General features: G+C 48.6%; 1 protein-coding gene and 1 long non-coding RNA gene across 5 annotated transcripts in view; one reads left to right on the top strand and one right to left on the bottom strand.

Moving 5' to 3' along the window:
• Positions 1–5,189: 5,189 nt before the first annotated feature.
• Positions 5,190–19,972, top strand: part of NRP2 (neuropilin 2) — a 120,050-nt gene continuing 105,267 nt past the window's right edge. For 2 of the 4 annotated variants that reach the window (XM_043910296.1, XM_043910298.1), the window contains exon 1: positions 5,190–6,123. In XM_043910296.1, coding sequence (XP_043766231.1) covers positions 6,051–6,123 — 73 coding nt within the window. In that variant the 5' untranslated portion in view covers positions 5,190–6,050. The remainder of the gene's footprint in view (positions 6,124–19,972) is intronic. The other 2 variants (XM_043910297.1, XM_043910300.1) reach the window with 1 other exon arrangement.
• LOC122698769 lies at positions 8,900–19,776 on the bottom strand. Its single transcript, XR_006342413.1, has 2 exons — positions 19,670–19,776; positions 8,900–9,567 (listed from the first exon to the last, which is right to left on the bottom strand). It is a non-coding gene; the product is annotated as an uncharacterized LOC122698769 (long non-coding RNA).

The following is a 19,972-nucleotide window of genomic DNA, read 5'->3' as shown; positions in this document are numbered from 1 at the left end:
TGAGTCAGTTTTTCACATCAGGTGGCTAAAGTACTGGAGCTTCAGCTTCAGCATCAGTCCTTCCAATGAATATTCAGGACTGATTTTCCTTAGGATTAACTGGTTTGATCTCCTTGCAGGCAAGGGACTCTCAAGAGTCTTCTCCAACACCACAGTTCAAAAGCATCGATTCTTGGCGCTCAGACTTCTTTATGGTCCAGCTCTCACATCCATACATGACTACTGGAAGAACCATAGCTTTGACTAGATGGACCTTTGTTGGCAATGTCTCTGCATTTTAATAAGTTGTCTAGGTTGGTCATAGCTTTTCTTCCAAGGAGCAAGTGTCTTTTAATTTCAAGGCTGCAGTCACCATCTGCAGTGATTTTGGAGCCCAAGAAAATAAAGTCTGTCACTGTTTGCACTGTTTCCCCATCTATGCCATGAAGTGCCTAACAGCCACGTGTAAAGCACTGACACCTCTTTCAGTGCAGAAGGTTGTACTGGAGAACATGGCTTTTATAAAAATATTTGCCTGTGCCAGATCTTAGTTGCAGCATGCTGGATCCTGGATCTTCATTGTGGCATGTGGGACCTTTAGTTGAGGCATGTGGGATCTAGTTCCCAGACCAGGGATTGAACCCATGCCCCTTGCATTGGGAGTGCAGCATCTTAGTCACTGGACTGCCAAGGAAGTGCCTGGAGAATGCTGCTTTAAAGTGAAGGACGGATGGAGTCCTTTTTGAGAGTGATGTCTCACATGTATAAAAATGAGTATATCAGAGGGAGAGCAGACCCATGCTTAAACCACAAAGAGTAGCAAGAGTGATATGACTTCTTTAGTTTTCTTTGCCAAAGATTCTGGAGATGTTTGAATGAATTTTGCACATTTCACTTGTTTTTTCTTTCTTTTTTTCATTCATAAGTCTCCCTTCTACATGGTCTAGTGTCTGTGTCTGAGAAAGAGATGAGAGACACATACAATAGAGTGAAGATCTCAGTGCTTTATGGAAATCTGTGAGGATTCTGGAAACGCACCAAAATAATATCAAATAGTAACTACATGGTAGCATTCAAATGTATTGAATAAAGAAGAATGTTGATTGTTTAAAGAGTGAGTAGTAAAAAAAAAAAAAAGAAAACTTATTGACCAGAAACCCAGACTTCAGCTTCAAACAAAACGGAGACTAAAAAATGAAGACCTATTACATTTCAACTGAAGCTTTGCCTCTGAGACAGATGCAGCTAAACATTAACTAGGGCAGTGTGGTGAATTACAGATTAAGACTCAATTATGTCTCCCATCTCCGCCTTCTGGGGTGAGAGCTTGTCGATGTCAGGGCTCAGATAAGGGGAAACACCGTGTGACAGGTGGCATCTACTGTGGAAGCTTGAAACTTCTGTAACTCTTAGATCCTGTGTTCCCAGGAGACAGGACCCCAATGTCTTACTTGCCTGCACACCTCCTGCAGAGTCATGCTTCCACGAGCATTTAATAAGCACAATATGATGAACACAGATGGAAAACTATACCTGAAACTAAACCTCTAGTAGCAACCAATAGTTCGGTGGGTGGGTGGTGAACGGGCTGGATCCAGCTCCATAAACCCCACCAGCTGGCACTTTAAATATGTTTTTACAAATCTCTTGCACCCATGAGGTAAGGTTTGGTGTCTTCAAAAGGCTCTTTGCTATTTCTACTAAATAAATGTCATAAGGCAAAGCTGGAAATACCACCACTCTGGCATTTTTAAGGAATATTTTCTTGGGGACTTTCCCCAGAAACTTGAATCATCTGCTTCCTATCTAAAAAGTGCCTGGAGAGGAAATGTGAAGAAATAAATACTTGCCCAGGTCCTTCGATAGAAGTGCACATAACTAAGATATGTGCAAACACAGTGTCTCAGAACAGAGCTCCTCAATTTGCAGTCTGATGAACATTTACGTAGAATCACCTAAAATGTGGGTTAAAAATGCAGATTCCCAGATGCAAGGAATCTGATCAGCAGGAAGATGTTGCCCAGGGATCTGAATTTTTTAATACTCGCCCTAGGTGATTCGGATGTAACCTTGGGTTGGGACTGTTGAACAGGAAACACCCATCTCTCCTTAGGGGTGTGGCTAGCCTACAGCTTTCTCTTCCAATCTTCTACAAACCTGTTTTTTGTTCCCCACATCCCTTCCTGTCAAAGGAACGGAATGTGGGATGGGATTATCTATTATTATTTCACAATTAAGGATAATGGTGTAAAAGGTCCTAGGTGAGTCAGTGATTCTACCAAGAATCTCGACTTCACTAGTTAGCTGTTTTCTAGTCAGTTTAGCATTTCTGTTAACTAGTGCATTGTTTCTGTAAATGCCACTAGTCTTTAGTAGGCAATTTTCTCTATGACAGTGGTCCCCAACCTCCAGGATCTAATGCCTGATGACCTGAGGTGGAGCTGATGTAATAATAGAAATAGTGTACAATAATAATAGAAATAGTGTACAATAAAGGTAATGCACTTGAATCATCCTGGAACCAACCCCTCCTCTCAGTCCTTGGAAAAACTGTCTTTCATGAAACCAGTCTCTGGTGCCAAAAAAGTTGGAGACTGATGCTCTATGGGACTCACAGGAGTGAAAGATGTGGACTCACAAAATAATGAAAAGTACTGTGCCTGGCTCACCCCTGCACCTCTGGCCAAAACCAAACCAACTGCAGCCAAACCCCTGAGATTCCAGTCCAGACAAAAACTGGGGCTGGCAGGTCTGAGCCAGTTCTGGTCTGGAGAATTTCCCTAAAGATTGGATTTCAGAGGGCACTGGTAGGATTTGTTTTTTTGTTCCCAAGAGTCCTAGGAAGTCCTGAATTAAAGCAATTCTGAGTCCTCCCTGAGTCCATGGGCTCTTGTTCACAGTGGACTGGTGAGATCTGGTCTCATCCTGAATCTCCCCTGGTCTGATAAGGGGCTGTGGGCTCCTGGAAGTCTCATAAAAGCACCACCAGAGGAGCTTCTGCAGGTACTGTTACAATTATTTATTGAGTGCTGCCCCCTAGAGGATTAAAAATGGCCTGGCTGCGCTGGGAGTCCCCAGGGCTCTGAACCAAAGACTCACCCTCTCTACCCAGCTGAAGGAAGTCAGGACTTGACTCAAGTGGACTGATAGAAGTCTTGGAACACTCTTTCTGAGGACTCCCAGAAAGTGAGTTAGCCCCTTCTTAATAATGCCTCTGTAAAATTAAAATCCATGACTGGAAATCAAGTCCAGGAACAGAACACTGAAACTGACCCTTCTCCCTGCCATACCAGACCCTCAAAGCAGCCTCATAGGGAGCTTCAGCCCTGAGACCCTAAGAGCAGAAGTCCAGAATTTCATTCTTACGGTTTCCCAGTGGGCTTCAGTTTACTTTTACTTTCTGTCTCCCCTTCCTCTGAACTCTGGCTATAATGTTCTCAGAAACAGAATTCTTCCCTGTTGAGCACTTGCTAGGTTGGTTGGTAGGGGGACATGATTCTAAAGGACTCTCTTTATTCGGCCTCTGTCAATGACAGAAGCTGAGATCTCAAATTGAGGTTCAAACTCCAGATTGCCTCTTTACTCCATTAAACACTGGGGGAGCAGTGGTCTTTCTTTACAACTGACATTTAAACAGGAAAAAAAATAGTAAATTTGGAGTCTTCAATAATATGGATGTGCTCTCAAGGCCAGGAAGAAAGGAGGGAAAAAAGGAAGGGGAGAGGAGGAAAAAAAATGAAAGGAATGAGAGGTGGTCTTTGGGCCAGTCTGGGAATATGCACATTGGAAGAACTCACCAGGCCTCGGTTAAATGCCCTTTCAAGCCAGGCGTCTAAGATTAACAGTGTGATATGCAGCCTGTGGATTTACACAGCACCGTAAAGTCCTTGCACGGCTTGGCGCAACTATTTGCAAATGACTTCTGATTCAATTTTGTTTTGGTTATCTCAGTGTAAATAACAGTTAAGTGGGAGTTACAGATTTTTCAGACACTAAAAGTGATAAACAAAGCTAATGGCAAGTCCAGATAAGGAGGAAAACCACCCAGAAGAATCCACCAGCACAGGCAAAGAAATAAATGGAATAGTCAGATGTGTGTGTGTTTCTTGTCACCAAAACTTTATTTTTCTTAATCTGCGGAGTGGCAGAAAAGGTATACGCAGAGTGTTTAGCCTGTTTCTGTTTGAGTCTTTATGATGCTGTAGTAATAGGTGCCCAGTGAAGCAAGACAGTTTGGAACCCACAAAGACATCCTTCGAAACAAAAATACAAGTGTTTTCCCAACTGTTAGCTCGAGGCTCCCTCTAAACAGTTTTCACGCCTCCATTTAAAAAATAGTTGGCATAATGCTGTTTTCTTTCTCTCGGTGGTGTGACCACATTTCCAAGGGGAAAATGTGAAGAGAAGTAGTTTCTGTAGCATTTTGAGAAGAAGCCTTCCTACCTGGACATTTTTGTGGAGGGTTGGCGGAATCCAATTTAATTACCTGAAAATTTGCTTTGAAGAACGTCTTTCCTCTTCTGATAGTTACAAGTTAGGAACACAGGGAAAACTAAATCCTCACGCACAGAGGAGAGGAGTCTGTTTGGGACACAACAAAGGATCTGAGTAGTAAACGCAAGGAGTGTTTGGGGTTTTATTCAGCCAGGGCTGAGCGTGTGTGTCGCCGCCACGCACTGTTGCCTGGGCGAACGCATGGCTGAGCTGCGCCGGGTTCCCTGCTCCCAACACCGTACGCCAACTCCTCTTGTAACGCCATTGCGCGTGGCATTGTGCTGGGCTCTACGTGTGTGGCACCGGAGTCGGGGAATCGGGGGCGGGGGGACAAGAATTTCGTCCGTTTCCCGCGGAGTCTCCCTCGGACGGGGGCCAAGCGGCCAAGGGCAGCGCGCCCGGGAGGTGCCCGGGGGCTCTCCTTCTGCAGGGCATTACGCACGGGCGGCCTGGCGAAACCCGGCCGCCGTGGTGCCAGGGTGGGCGGGAGGTGCTGTGTGGAAGATGGGTGGCTTGAGGGGGGAGCTGCCTTAACTTTGATCCGTCCGCTGCCGGAGGAAAACCGCCGCCGCCCCGCCCGAGCTGGGTGCCGCGGCACTCGCCTCTGCGCCGCGCGTCTCCGCGGCTGCCTCTTTAATCAGGAACACAGAAGGGGCGGGCCCTGAGCCGGCGCGTAATCGGATAGCTCTGCCGCGGCTCTGACATCCACATGCTGCTCGGCCTGAAAAGGCAGCGGGGGGAGCCGGAGGGGAAGCAGAGAACGCGAGCTAGGCACCAGCCCGCAGCCCGCCCCCAGCACATCCTCAGACGCGCAGACACTCTGCCGGGCGCTGGGCGAGGTGGAGGTGAGGGCGGGCGCGGGCGAACTCGGAGAGGGGCTCGCTCACTCCCAGGCGATCCCAGCCGCCGCCGCCGCCGCACCACCGGCAGCCACAGCAGCCGCAGCCGCATTAGCTTCCTTCCTCAGACTCCCCTCGCGAGGCTGGCCAAGCGGGTGTAGCCGTTAGGGGAGGCTCCTGCTAGGGGAACCCGGCGAGGGCGAGAGCTGGGCGGCCGCCTCGCGCTCGGGCCGTCCGGCGGTCTGTGCCTCCGCCCGCGTGCCGGTCCCCAGTGCGGAGGGATGTGTGTCAGTGTACGCCTCTGAGATCACACAGCTGCCTGGGGGCCGTGTGATGCCCAAGGCAAGTCCTGGCTTGTATTTTTATTCTTTTCTTTTATTTTTTTTTTTTTACGCTTGGCTAACGGGAAATACTCGGGAATGTTGTAGGATAAAGGAAATGATACTTTGAGGAACGGGAGAGGACATAGATGCGTTTTGTTTTTAAGAGAGGAAACCCATCCTCTCTTCCCGGCTTGCTCCCTCTTTGCTGATTTCAAGAGCTACCCTCCTCCTGGTGAGGTGGGGACCCAGCAAGAAGAAAGGTGACGACAGGCCGCCAGGACTCAGGAGCGAAACACTGACCGGTAGGAACCTTTGCAGAGGACACTAAGGAAGAACACAAGCGAGCGAAAAACACAAAGACTTATCATTAAACAAGAAATCTACAAAAACAGCTCTGGAGAAAGCCTTCTCCAAAATGGATATGTTTCCTCTCACCTGGATTTTCCTAGCTCTCTACTTTTCAGGACATGAAGTGAGAGGCCAAGCAGGTAAGCCCCCCGAAAGTTTTTTTTTTTTTTTTTTTTCATTTCAGCATGCCTTTACCTTTAAAAACAACTGCTAACGCAGGGGGCCACACGCAATGGCAAGAGAAGGAGGATCGCTCAATACTGAATAATTTAGAGAGAGATCCCAGTCGGCCCTCCCTATACCACCACTGCTGCTAAAACCCAACTTTTCTTTCCTGCTAGGAGTATGTGCCTGTGTGTGTGTTTTGAAACATAGACAGAATTTGGCGGTGTTCAGATGTCACATATGGACTGAATCAAAGGTTTAAAAATACTACAAAGCCTTTGCATTACAGTTTTGGGGGATTTTTTTCCCCTGTCTTGAAGCAGAACACATCTCCCATGAGTTTCTTCAACCTAGCCAGCGAAATATAAATCATTTGCATTCCCTCCACTTAGCTACATTGAGCAATGTTAACTGAAGGGCTTGGGAAATACAAGAATCTAGTTTGGGTTTTCCAATGCTGTGGCTTCTTTGCAGAGTGTGTGGATGAGCCTCCGAATCATTGGGCTCAGGCTGATGGAGCAAGTTGTCTCCTGGCTGGGCTCCGCGCTGGGCGCTGCTGCCAACCAAGGCGGTTGGTCGTCCAGTTCTCTTTCCTGCCTCCATATATTTTCTGGGGGAAGTATATCACATGTTCTTTTTAAAACTAGTATTAGATAAAACAAACTGCCTGGCCCTCAAAGGTCTCTCACTCTTGTGAAGTGGTTAGAAACTTTTGGGTAGAATTTGTTCTCAACCACTGCCAAAAAGGGTGTGTGGACAGACTGCAGAGATGAGCACTGCAAGGCCCAGAAGGGTCTGGGGCAAGTATTTGGCGGGGTGGAGGGGGGAGGGAGTGGAGTCTGGCCAGGGGCACTGCTCTTTCTGAGAAGGGCTCTCTGGTTTCAGAAAATCCAGTGGGGCACGTTCTTGCTTCCCCACACCACTTTCCGGGCTGAGCCTTTCTCCCCTCTGACAAGAGTCTCTGGAATCTGACAAAACTCTTAAAAGCTGCTACAGGTGATGGAGAGTGGGGAAAGCATCCCTGGAGGAAATGGAGAAAAGAGAGAGGAGAAAAACGCTTCCTGGAGTGCCCTTACCCGGAGGCACGTCTAAGGCTGCCACCGCAGCGGTAGCAGGAGCCCCTGGCAGCCTCCCGGGTCCTCCCCATCACAGCGGGTTAGTCGATCCTGCGGGAGCCGGGGACTCTTGATTCTCACTCCCCAACACAGGCACGCGCCCCACTTGAAGCGTGGCTGTTTATTTGAGGGAAAGAAAGATACGTGAACGCCCTTACTCTCCAGACCCACACGTTTGCTGCTTTCTTCTCTGCCATTAATGGTCTTCAGAGCAGCCGCAAATCGTATCAAAGAGATGGGTGCAGGTCCCACTTGAGGAAATTTCCAGTGGCTTTCAGTTCCCCGTTCTCTTAATTCTAAATTCCCAGCTTGAGGCGAAATTAAATTACCTCCCACAGACCTGAAAGCGGCATAAATTATGGATGTTTGTGTGATTCGCTCTGTGTGTGTGTGTGTGTGTCCGCGTGCGCGCGCGGCGAGGATGCCCACGGTACATTATGTATTCAGGCACGGACTCCGGTAGGCCCGGGTGCGCGAGTGCGCGCACACTGGCGTACACATTGGCACGCACACACACACACAACTTCAGGTGCTGTGTGCTGTGCGGAGCGGGAGGGGTCGTAAAGACTCAGGGGCCACCTCGTACCCCAGATGTTCTCACATCTGTCCCCGAGCGCTGCGCGGAGTGTGTACGTGTGTGCGCGACACCCGCTCAAACCCACTCCGGCTCTGCCACCTGCCTCCCGCGCTCTCCGCAGAGCCCCCTCCCACCCCGGCCCCGGGCCGCGCTGCGTCACTTCTAGAGAAGCCCAGAGGCGGGAGCGCGGGCTGGTCACCCTCTCTGAGGCCTCAGGCAGCCTCGGACCCAGGGTGGGATCTCCCTACGGGACGCGGAGCTGGGGCCCGCCCGGGGTGGATATTCTGCAGCCCCCGGAAAAGGCGATCGCGAACCGCCGGCTGCTAGGGCTTTTGGTCGGAACAGTCGACTGGCACCGGGTAGTAAAGGGCGAGGCCGAGCTAGACCTCTGACTCACCCGGCGCGCGCCGGCCGAGAGGGGGCCGGGCCCAGCCTGCAGCGACGGTTGAAACCCACTCTGACTAGTTGGGGTGGGGTGGGGGGACGGGCGGAAGGAGCAAGCCGGGGAGCAATTGAGCAAATAACCTCGTGGCCACGGCGCGTAGCCTCTCGCACTGGCTGGAGGCTAGGAGCTGAGTGGGCGTCGCGCACTAGGCTGCCCCAGTCCTTGCCACGCCGGCCGCCTTGCCGGATCACAGCGCCGCCGCCCTCCTAACCCCGCTCGGGAACTCGGGGGAAGCTCCGAAGGCCCTGCAGGGAGCGCCCCCTCCTGCACTTCACTCTGCGCTGCAGTTCCCCCGCCACCCCAAGAGAGCGGGCTCCGAGGGGCTGGGGGCCGGAGCGCTGGCCGAGCTGGTGGCGGAAAGCCGGGGTGGGATTCGGACCTGAGGTTGGAGGCAGAAGGGTGGCAGCTTGAGCCGCGGGAATGCGCGCAACTTTAGTAGCGTTGCGCGCCGGGCGCCCGCCGGTGCGCGCGAACAGGTGAAGAGCACGCGGCGCGCGGGCATTGCACGTGGGGGGGACGTGGTGGCCCCCCAGCCGGCCCTCCCCACCCCCCACCCCGCGCCGTCTCTAACGCCGCATCGATTTGTTTGGGCTACGCAGTAGAAGCAGCCGAGCGATCCATAAACATTCTATTAGGCAAAAATATTCCCAGAGAAAGCAAAACCGGAGCTCCAGCCCGGTTAAGTGGGCCGCCTCCAACTCCTCCAGCTTTGTCCCCTCCTCCTCACTCTAAGGACACCCCCAGGGAGCAGGCTGCGGCATTTCCTCAGCACTGCCCACTGCCAGAAAGTTAAGTCTCCGCTGCGGTCTTCGGCCTGGGAGAATCCTCTGCAGTCGCCGGCGAGTTCCGCCTCCCCTCCGCCGCCGCCTCGCTCTTTGCTTTTCCACTGGAGAAAAAGAAATAGTCACGGCCAAGGCTCCATTTTCACTGATTGATTTCTTTTTAATATCAACAGAAGTTAATGGAGGCGAGGCGAGCTGTGATTAACCGGCTGCCCGCGCCCTTCGCCTGGGGCTAGCGCACCGCGTTTTTTCCCACCAGGTCCCGCCCAGGCGCCCAGCGACCTGGGTGGGGGGCATCCGCGGAGCTAAAGTCCCGGCGGCTGGGTGGGGGGGCATCTGCCGAGCTGAGGTCCAGGGCTGCCGGGGTCGGGGCTGGTGGAAGGAACCGCGCGCCCCTCCGGGAACCAGGGGGTTATGGGGATGGTTATCAGCTTTCCCAGCCAAGTTTAGGGGATCCGGCTCCACTGTGTCATCGCTTCTGCGGCTCCGGCTGAATTTCTCTGGAAGGGGAAGGAGATCGACGCTCGGGTTGATTGGCCGGTGCTCACCGCTCGCCTCCCTCCCACCACCTCCCCTCCTTTCGGTTTCAGACAGCGAGGAGAGCCCCCTGGCGCTGGCCATTCACGGTCAGCGCCTGGCCACGAAACTCCCCTTTGCTAGACTTAATCTCGTGGTCTGCGGGGAACTGGGTTTTGCTAGGAAATCATCAGGCCCTGACAATGGGTTCCTTTCAGATGATGGTAACTCCCAGCCCTGACGTTTCCCAGCCTTCGGGTCTCATCGCTTGGGGCCAAAAGAACACGGACCCTGTAACCATCAACCCCCACCCCCAACCCTCACCCCTACCCCCGCCTCCTACCCCTACCAGCCCCTTGCCTGAAGAGCTTTGATCTGTGGTTGAGTTTTAACACCATTGCCATGGTCCCTGGCAGAAGCGGTCAATTCAGCCTTCCGTCTGGACAGGATGATCAGATAAGAGGTGTAAATTGGCTGTGGGAGACAGGTCTGGGTTCAGACAAATCCACGGTCTAGGCTCGGGAGGAGAGGAGTTTGAAGAGCGTTTTCGGTTTTGTTTTCTTCTGTCTCCCTAAATTGCCCGATGACTGTGGGCAGGCATAAACATTTGCAAGTAGAACTATAAACTCCTGGGTTTGGCACAGACGACCTGCTCTAGACTTTTAGGGACTGGTCTCTTGCCGGCTTCCAATGAGTACCAACTCCATTTTACCCCATAAACAGCCCCTGGAGGTAGTGAAGCTAGTGCTAGTTGCCAGCAGAGCACACAGTGCAAAACAGTGGAAAGAGAAACGCTCCCCACGAGGGTCCCAGGGCAAGCCCCTTCTGGTCCAAGTTGTGCCTGGTCCTATTGTGACTGCCCAGGCAGCCCGGCAGGTCTGGACTTTTATATCATGCTGAGGAGACCTCAGTTAAGCCACAGAGCACCCAGTTGGCTAAATGAAATGTTCGAAGGCTGCAGTGACTGGAACCCTGAGCTATCCAGACAGGGCTCCTGCTGTGTACCAAATGGCTCGCATCTCGTACTGTATAGTTCATGTTCTGCACCTGAAAGGCCAGTTCCTGCCTTCACAGTGTAGAGGAGACTAGGAGTTCAAATGCCAATTCGTGAGCAATGAGGCATGAAAGTGAATAACAGCTGGGGAGAGGGCTGTGGGGGGGTCAGTTGGGAGAGACACCGGGCCTGATGGTTCTGAGGGTCCTGTCTGGTGTTTGTCGTTTGCCTCAATGCTTATTAAAGCACCCAAGAGGAGGAGCTGTCTTTGGGTGACCCACGTGTGAGACAGTTCTGAGCTGACAGAAGTCAGAGCCAGGTCCATTGGTAAAGAATTTTCAGAATCTATTCCCCAAAAGTCCTGTTTGGAAAGACTTTAGGAAATTAGAGACAAGACTTTCCTTTTTTCAAAAACGGAGCAGAAGCATAATACCTTTTTAATTTCTTGCACTGAGGAGAAAAGACTTGAAAGGTGATGTCTGGGCACTAGTTTGTAGTATCATTAGCATATTTGAGGTGTTTTATCATCTGATACCATCACTAGCCACTGGATAATCTTTGTCTCTTGTCACTTGCCATACTTGTTTGATCCCTAAAAGTTTTTGTATGATTCCTTCCAAGTAAGGAATTAACTTTTTTTTTTTTTATTAACTCATTCCTGGAAGACATTGTGAACGTTTGTCCTGGAGAACCCACAGCCTTTTCCAAAGCTTTAGCTGCCTCTATGAGAAATGGCTGAAGGGCTTAATGGGCTCATTACCTAATAGGAATCAGTAGGGGTGGATTCCAGGACAGTGGCCTTGTAGTGTGGCTGGCCCTCCAGGATTTGAAAGCATCTTCTAAAGGTTTAGGAAGCTGTCAAGTTTAGATAAGGCTGAGCTCCGATCCTATGGGACCTTGGTTGTATTAATAAGGAGAAATTAATTTTTAACCACTGGGAACATTGCCAAATTATGTGACCTTTGGCAGACCAGCTGTGCTATAAAAATAAATCCCCCGTCTCTGAAACTGCTGCTCCTCTCCAGTAGAACAATAACAACCGTGGCATTTAGGATGGAGAAGACTGGGATTGAGGAGACAGGAGAGAAATGGAAACTGCCAGGAGAAAAAAAAAAAAAAAACCCTCTGATATTGTGACACATAGTTTCAGACTTGAGTGATCTACTCACACCCCCGCCACACCCTCCCCCCAAACACACACCCTGGTTTCCAGGAAGCAGAAAAGAGGGCCAGGACGACAAGGAACACAAGGAACACAGTGCCTGTGTGTTGGGAGTGAAGAAGGTGTTAAGTGCCTCCAGCCCACTCACACCCCAGCCTTGAACACATCTCTCATTGTTCACACACAGATTCCTGGCACTGGGAGAGAAAAAGGAGTTTTCAAACAGGCAAAACATTTGTCTGTCTCTAAATGCTATTGAATAAGTTTGTCACTGCACGGTTCCCGGAGACCTTCATCGGACCTCCTGGCTTCTGGAGCATTAGAGCCAGACCTCCTGTCAGTCGCCTGTCGGCTCAGTGATCCTGAATTCCTAATTTCTGTCCACCTCAGTGTCTTTATCTGTAAGTGTGTTTGATCCTAATAGCTGACTGATTTCTAGGGTGTTGGGCTATTTCAGATTACATAGAGTACTGTTGAGTACGTATTAAGCCGCCTGTTCGGAAGTCATTTAATCTTCAAAACAGCTTCAGTGGGGTTAATAGTATCTAATGATCTTAGAAAGACAGAAAGCACACTAACACCCTTGCAGTAAGTTTGTGTTACTTTTATGAGTTTGTTCTTTTTTAAAAAAAATCAGTAAATAATTACTCATTCTCAGCTCTTACCCCACTAGACCTTTGTCTGATTTTATAAGCGTCAGGTTAATCTCTCGGCACCCTGTTCTTCAGAGATGCATGTTCTCTGCTGGATTCTCATCTTAGATTTACATCAGTTCTTTACACTTTTTTTTTCGCCTTGGTTTTCCACTTTCGGAGTTGTCGCCTCTACTGATTTTTTAAATCTCTCTCCTTCCTTTCCTCCTCTTCCATCCTTCATCCCTGAAAGTGTACTCAGCAAGAAGCGCCGCATGGAAGGGGCTCCCCAAATGTGTAATAACTTCTACTCTGGCAGTAAGGCCCCTCAGCAGCTGAACTCAAAAAAGTCGTTGTAAAGACAAAATAGCTTTTACCCAGCAAGACTCTTAATAATCCCATTTCCCTCTGGGTCTTCATAAGAGAGTCATGATCTAATCCAGAAAAAAAAAAAAAAAAAGGAGGGGGCTGGGAATAACAAAAGGAAAGCATGCCTTGGATGGGGCTGCTGGCCAGTCTAATGCACACAGCCAGTGATACCCTGTTCACCGCCTCTCAAGATCCTGTGATAGCCAGGGCTCTGGGTTCTGGCCAGTCTTTCAGTGAAGGAGATAAAGGGAATTGCAAATGACTGGACCAAGCGGCAAAAATAATTTATTTTGATAAAGGGGAAAAATAAAACAGATGTGCCTAAAAGGCATCTTGGGGGCCAGGGGAAGGGAGCTGAGGGGGGAGGATGGGTAGAAAGGAGTGAACTGAAATGCAGCAAGAGTTTAGGGATAAAGTAGTACTTTGAAGCTTCTTGGTGCTACTGAAAACAAATATCTAGAACTTGCTCTTGGGAGGATGGGGGGATGGAATGAGGGGGTAAGAAAGCCCTCAGATAAAATTAATTTTACCATTATTAGAATTAAAGTGTAATGTCCTTTGAACTTCGTCATCATTATCTGAGGTTACTGTGTCCTATGAGTTCACACTAGCTCTACCTTGATCTATGACTAGGTATTATTATCCCAGACAAGTCCTCTACACTCCTGGTTCGCCAGTAAAAAATATTTACATTTAATAGCAGCTGTGAGTTGGGAAGGAAGGGTGGAGGCAGGACACACAGAATACTTTGTGATAAGGCTTTCTTAGAATTTGTGATATCTACTGATATTTTGGGTATTACCCTGCTGAGTCAGCGTGCATAGGTGCTCAGTCATGTCTGACTCTTTGCGACCCCATGGACTGTAGCCCGCCAGACTCCTCTGTCCATGGGATTTTCTAGGCAAGAATACTGGATTGAGTTGTCATTTCCTCCTCCAGGGAATCTTCTGACCCAGGGACTGAACCCACATCTTCTGCATTGGCAGGTGGATTCTTTACCACTGAACCACCTGTTGTTACCCTAGTCAATTATTAACTCATTAATTCATCAAGCCTCACTGAGTGTGATCTTTGGCAAAGACTCTGGGTTTGATGCCGTAAGGTTTGCCAAAGATGAACAGGTGGTCCAGCAGCATGGATAAGGTTCTCTCACACTTTAGAAGATGCTAAAGAGCTTCAGCCTCAGAAGCTGGAAGAGGTTACTCCTGGGGGATCAGGGAGGGTGGAGGTGGCATGTGAACCTGGATTGAGAGTTTAGATGGGTTTAGAGCTGGGAAAGGCATAGCAGAGGACGGGAAAAGGGAGCAGAGAAGGAACACTGGGGAACACTCAGAAATGGCCACTTAGACAGTGTGGAAGCAAATAGTTGCAAATAAGTTTGGAAATAATAGCTTGGGCCAAATGCAAAGTCCAAATTGCTAGGCCAGAGGGTTTGGATTTCATTTACTAACCAATGGGGAGCCATGAATGTTTCGACAGAAGCTTTCTGTTAATCAAAATAAATGAAAACAATTATATTACCTTTTGGAGAGACCCTAAAATTATTATTCTTCTATTTCCTTCCCCAAATGTCTGTTGAAATGGTCAGGAATTGTAATCCCAGATCTCTCATCAATGGCATCAAAATTGCATTTGCAATGTGGGCTGGGAAAGAGTGGACATAAATATCAACTAATGATATTATATTGGCTGCCCTATTGGAATTGCATTTGTTTATGATATAAGATGACAAATAACAAGGTTACCACAGGTGGCATGATTCGAGGTCAGGGGAGGTAATCGCATCAAACTTACATTTTAACGATTAAATGAAGGTTCATTTTTAGAATCCAGATTGAGGAGAGACGTTCCAAAGGCCTGTTTCCAGACCCAATTTCCAGTTCCGTTCTTGGTGAATTCACCAGAGGTGTTTTAGCAGAGGAAGTTTGCCTCATTCCTCACTCCTTTTTCCATGCTCAAGTGCTGCCTTCCTTTCCCACTCTCCCGTTCCCTCCTTCCTGCCCTCCCAGACAGTTCTTTTATTCAGATTTTGAACTTTCTCATTGCAATAGTTCACAGGAATTTTCATTTGCTGTGCCTTCAGGAGTGGATCACTCACTGCCACCCAGCCCCATAAATTGAATAGATTGCATCCCTTCCCAGTTGCCTTAGGAAGTGGTCAAACAGCCACATTCCTGGGCTGATGGATTGGCTCATTTCTTCCCAGCTTAAGCCAAGATACAGATTTTTATGAGACTGTCTTGTGACAGGCTGAAGTCGCTTTGAATAAAACAAAATCCAGCCTCGGCCCACAGAGATCACTTTAAAAGAAGCTTATTCAAGGTTAGTGAGCAAAATTTGGTTCAAACCCTGAGCACAGGACTTAGAAGATCTTCGTGAGAGATTGGAAGAGACTCTTTCTCTGTTTTCTTTTCATGCATCATTGTTGAGAAGCTCACACACAGAACTGTGTATGCCTTATATTTATAAATATACAGCCACAGACTCCGTTAAGAAAAGAAGCTCACGTCAGTAGAGCTAATGTGATTGAAAGAGACATTTAAACTCTCCATAATGCAAGACAGATGCATTCACTGAAGAATCCTAGAGTTTTGTTTCAGGCTTACCAAGCAGATGAAATACAATCAACACCTTGCATAAATATCTTGTTATCTAGGAGGGTAGAGAATCTTTTTAATTAGAGGTTCATCTGTGGGTTATAGGATTTTCCCCTTCCATAGGTATACAGGCTATGAAATTTAGAACTGGAACTGAACTTTAGCACCACTCCCCTCATTATAGATGGGAAGATAAAGGCTCAGAGTGGTTTACTAACTACCCAAGGTCACACACACGGCTTTCCAGTGGCGAGATCATACTTGCATACAAGGCTCCTGACTAGTTAACAAAGTGACAGCCTTCTCTCTTTTGAAGTCGTAGAAAGGGCTTCTTCTTTTCTTTCCTACTAATAATTAAATGAAAACAATGCTGTGGTAATAGGATGAGACTGTGCTGTGAATGTATCATTTGGGGATGAAATGAGACTGTTTTTCTCCATCAGGTGCCCTCAGATATATATATAGTGTGTGTTCTAATCCTTGTACTTGTTCTCTTTTCTGTGGCATTTGAAAGTAACAAGGGAACTGAGATCTAATGGGTTTCAAACCCAGTTCCAGGAAGCCCCGAAGTCCTTCTAGAGAAGCTCCGTCAGAAAGGCAGGGAGCGGCTCCAAGGCAGGCATACGGCACTGATTCTGTCACCATCTGTGCCCACACCCAAGAAGGGCTTCACTTTTAGTGGCTTTGCACTTTGGAGTTCTGGGTCCAGTTTTGATCAAGGGAAAAACAAACACTTCTAAAAAGAACTTTGAAAACGACACAGTCAATTGCGGCCGCTCCCGGAATTACAGTGGAGGAAACTGAGACACAGGCAGGCCACAGGGCGTTAGGAATCCAGGTGCCTGCATCCCCTCCTTTGATAACATCAGCCCCGCCCCCTCCTGGTAGCCTGGTCCCCTTCCCAGGCCTGCCTTTGACAACAACCTGCTGTTCCAGTCCCGTATCCAGCCAGCCTAAGTTCCCCGTTTTTGATACGGACTTTTACCTTCGGTTCAGTTACACCGAGAGATCTGACTGGTCTGTGCGGAACAGCCCGAAGTTTGTAGCTGCTGTCACCTGGCCATTGTGAAGTAAACCGCTGTAATCCAATTACTTTCAAGTCCTGGCCATAGAGTGTTCCTTTAAAAACAACTCCAGTTGAATTTCCTTAGGAGGCAGACCAGATTTTTTTTAAAAGATCTGCTACTCCTTTTTAATAAATACTTCCTAAAAATTGTATTACCAAGGAATCAGTGCTTTGTCTTAAATTGGGTCCTATAGGAGGCCGAGTTCCTTCGGAAACTGGCAGAGTGCCTTAGAATTGTAAGTGGATGGGTCCAGAGTCCCTTTACCTTATCCAGGAACCGGTACCCCTAGGCAGTATCAGATGGTACTTAGCTTACCAGCAAACAAGGCTCTTTAGTCATGTCTGACTCTTTGCAACCCTGTGGACTGGAGGAGCCTGCCAGACTCCTCTGTCCATGGAATTCTCCAAGAATACTGGAGTGCGTTGCCATCCTGTCCTCCTGGGGATCTTCCCAACCCAGGGATCGAACCCCTCATCTCTTATGTCTCCTGCATTGACAGGTGGGATTTTTACCACTAGTGCCACCTGCTGCTGCTGCTAAGTCGCTTCAGTCGTGTCCGACTCTGTGCAACCCCATAGACGGCAGCCCACCAGGCTCCTCTGTCCCTGGGATTTTCCAGGCAAGAACACTGGAGTGGGTTGCCATTTCCTTCTCCAGTGCATGAAAGTGAAGTCGATCAGTCATGCCCGACTCTGAGCAACCCCATGGACTGCAGCCTACCAGGCTCCTCCGTCCATGGGATTCTCCAGGCAAGAGTACTGGAGTGGGATGCCATTGCCTTCTCCACTAGTGCCACCTGGCAAGCCTCAAACAAAAGCATATGAGAAAAACAAACAAAGAAACAGAAAGATACGAAGGTCAGAAATAACCTGACCTTTTATATGTCAAATTAAAACACCTAAGTAGTCATTATGGGGGTAAATCAGACCTTTGTGACTTTAGAACTTTGTAGTCCCTTGATTTCAATCATGTCCAGAGGTGTCACTTGAATCCTTTCATCCATGGTCCAAAGACCTCCGAGGTCTTTATCTGACCTGACCTGGCCCATCCCTTAGACTTCCCTCTCAGATATAGGAGAAAACCTGCTCTGAACTGTCCAGGCTTGGGTTTGCCTGATTCTCTTTAGGAATGAATTTGCCCCAGGTGTAAGGTATTCACCAAATACAGAAAGAAGTCACTTGTCAACTTGCCAGACAGGCTCAGTAGCTAAAATTCAATGGGGTCAACCTCGCCTCTATATGTGGAGATTGGCCTAAAGGCGTTTGCCCTTGAGTTCAACTCCCTCTTGGCTGGGCTGGACTCCTCTGAAACACATAGAGAACATTTATGCTGTTCCTTTTGGCACGTGACACAGACCTCCTGAGCCCTGGATGGTGCAGGTCTTCAGAAGAAAATCTAGCTCATTTCTCTTGGAGGCATGTTTGTATTTCAGACAGACCCTTCTGTATTTCAGAAGGGTCCCCAAACCTGGAAATGAAAGATCAGTTATCAAGAGGAGGTGGAGAAGAATTAAGTGTGTTTTCTTTACAGTTTTTACTGATGATAGATTTCAAGAATTTAGTTCTCTCCAAGAAAAATAGAGATGGAGATTCTAGTATTTATCTTGGTGGATATATGTCTGTGCAAATGATGTGTGATATTTTATGAGAGGGTGTGAATGTGTGTATAGGACTGAAGTGTGAATTTCTAATAATTATGTGTCCCGGATGTGTGTTCAATATCTATGTGTGTGTGTGTGTTTCTGAGTGTGCGTGCCATCCAAACAAGAATGTGAGTTTATAAATGTTTGGATATTAAAAAGGTTAGCTCCATGCAAGCAAAGCAGATGTTTTAATGAGTTCTTAAATATTTTAATAAGTGCCTTGGTATTCTTCAGATAAAGAAAGAACAGGAGAAAAGAAATGAATTACTCCTATTTCCTCTGGTTAAGTGAGTTTTAACAGCAGAAAATGTAGACTGTCCACTATGGGATATATATAGCTTGATTTTTCTTTTTTAAGTGGGAAATTATTACTGATGTGGGTGAGAAACGAAACCTTCTTATGAAGAAGTTTCCTGTCTTTATTGCCGATTATGTGTGCCCTGTCTTAGTGCTAAAAGCTTAAACTTGGGAGGCAGGGAGTTGAGGAAGAAAAATTCCTCTTTCAGGAGACATGGGAGGGGAACAGGGAAGGGATGCTGAAAGGAGGGAGGGAGTTTGGATGACCAAACAGGAGCTCAGCTCAGATGCCCTGTTATGAGTTCTGTGTTAAAAGGTGTGGTTTGGGGTGAGCCAGGAGCAGAGCTGTCGTTTCAGTACAGCAGCTGGCGGAGGAGCTGCACCCAGTAGAAAATTTCCTCTCCTGCCAGTTTAGCTCATGCAGCTGGAGATCTAAATCCAGACAGCTCCACTTCCTCAGAGGGCCACTCTCAGCCCGATTTCCCACCCGTGAGCAAAGACCAATGGGCCACAGTTTGACCTTCTTGGAAGACGCTGGGTGTCCAGCATGGCTGAGTGGTGTAGACCCCTGGAAAGCCTGCAGGATTGGCTGCAGGGGGGACGGGTGGCACCCAGCTCCACCACTGGCCTCGTCTCCGTCTGGGCGGGAAGGCTGGGCCCATTGTCCTCCTGGCCTGGGGAGGGCGCGGGGTCATTAGTTAGAGGATGATGTGGTCTCTGCTAACCAGAGGAAATGGCCTGCTTTTGTTTTCCACCCAGTAGGAAATGGGACCTGAATCCATTAGATTCTGGGCAGCTCGACCGCGGCACAGTTTGAGCTCTTGGAGACGCGATGCCTAAAAGGCTACTTGCGTGGATTTGTGTGTCCCAACCACCATTGTGTGCCGTGCCCATCTTTTATGCATTTAAAGCCTGTCAGGCTGGTAATCTAAAGCAGAGGTCTGGAAGACAGTAATACCAACCGACACGGGGACGAGGAGAGTGCACCTGTAGAGTTAAAAAATGCATGACCCTTTCCTCAAAGAGGGAACACAGGAGAAAGCCCCCATCCTGTCTGGTAGCTGCTGAGCCGGAATGCATAATTGACGGACCCGTGCTGCTCCATGCAGATGGCGATATTAAATCGTGATTGATGCTAAGAGAGGCACACATCTTAGGAAGGTCTCCGAGAGGCTTCTGAATATTTCTAGGTCTCTTGTGCCTTCCCGTCTTCTGTTCTACTCTGGGATTAAGCACCTCCCCCCCTTTCTCATTTCCCAAGAACCCCTCCTGGGGATGACAGAACTTCACTCCCAAATATAAGATGCATCAAATGTCATCACCCACCTTTTCTGCCTTTGAAGATTGCCCGCTTCCCTCCTGGCCCCCACGAAGCTGTTTACCGCCAGCCGGGCACTGCTGGCGGGTGGGGGTTGGCAGTTCCTCCCCTGCAGCTGCCTTCCCAGTGGCTGGTCACCCCTGGACAAGGCAGCAGCACACTCTGCTGGTGGTGACCAGGCAGGAAGGACCGCGGATAAAAGCTCAGAGAAAACACACGCACAGAGCACCTTTGTCGAAACTCTGAGATCAGAGCCACTGGATTCCCTAATGCAGATTTTTCCACTCAATGTGTAATGAAATAATAAATCA

This window comes from Cervus elaphus, chromosome 8 (assembly GCF_910594005.1).
Source record: "Cervus elaphus chromosome 8, mCerEla1.1, whole genome shotgun sequence".
In the NCBI taxonomy this organism is placed as follows: Eukaryota; Metazoa; Chordata; class Mammalia; order Artiodactyla; family Cervidae; genus Cervus; species Cervus elaphus.
This window is presented reverse-complemented; position numbering and strand designations above follow the sequence as displayed.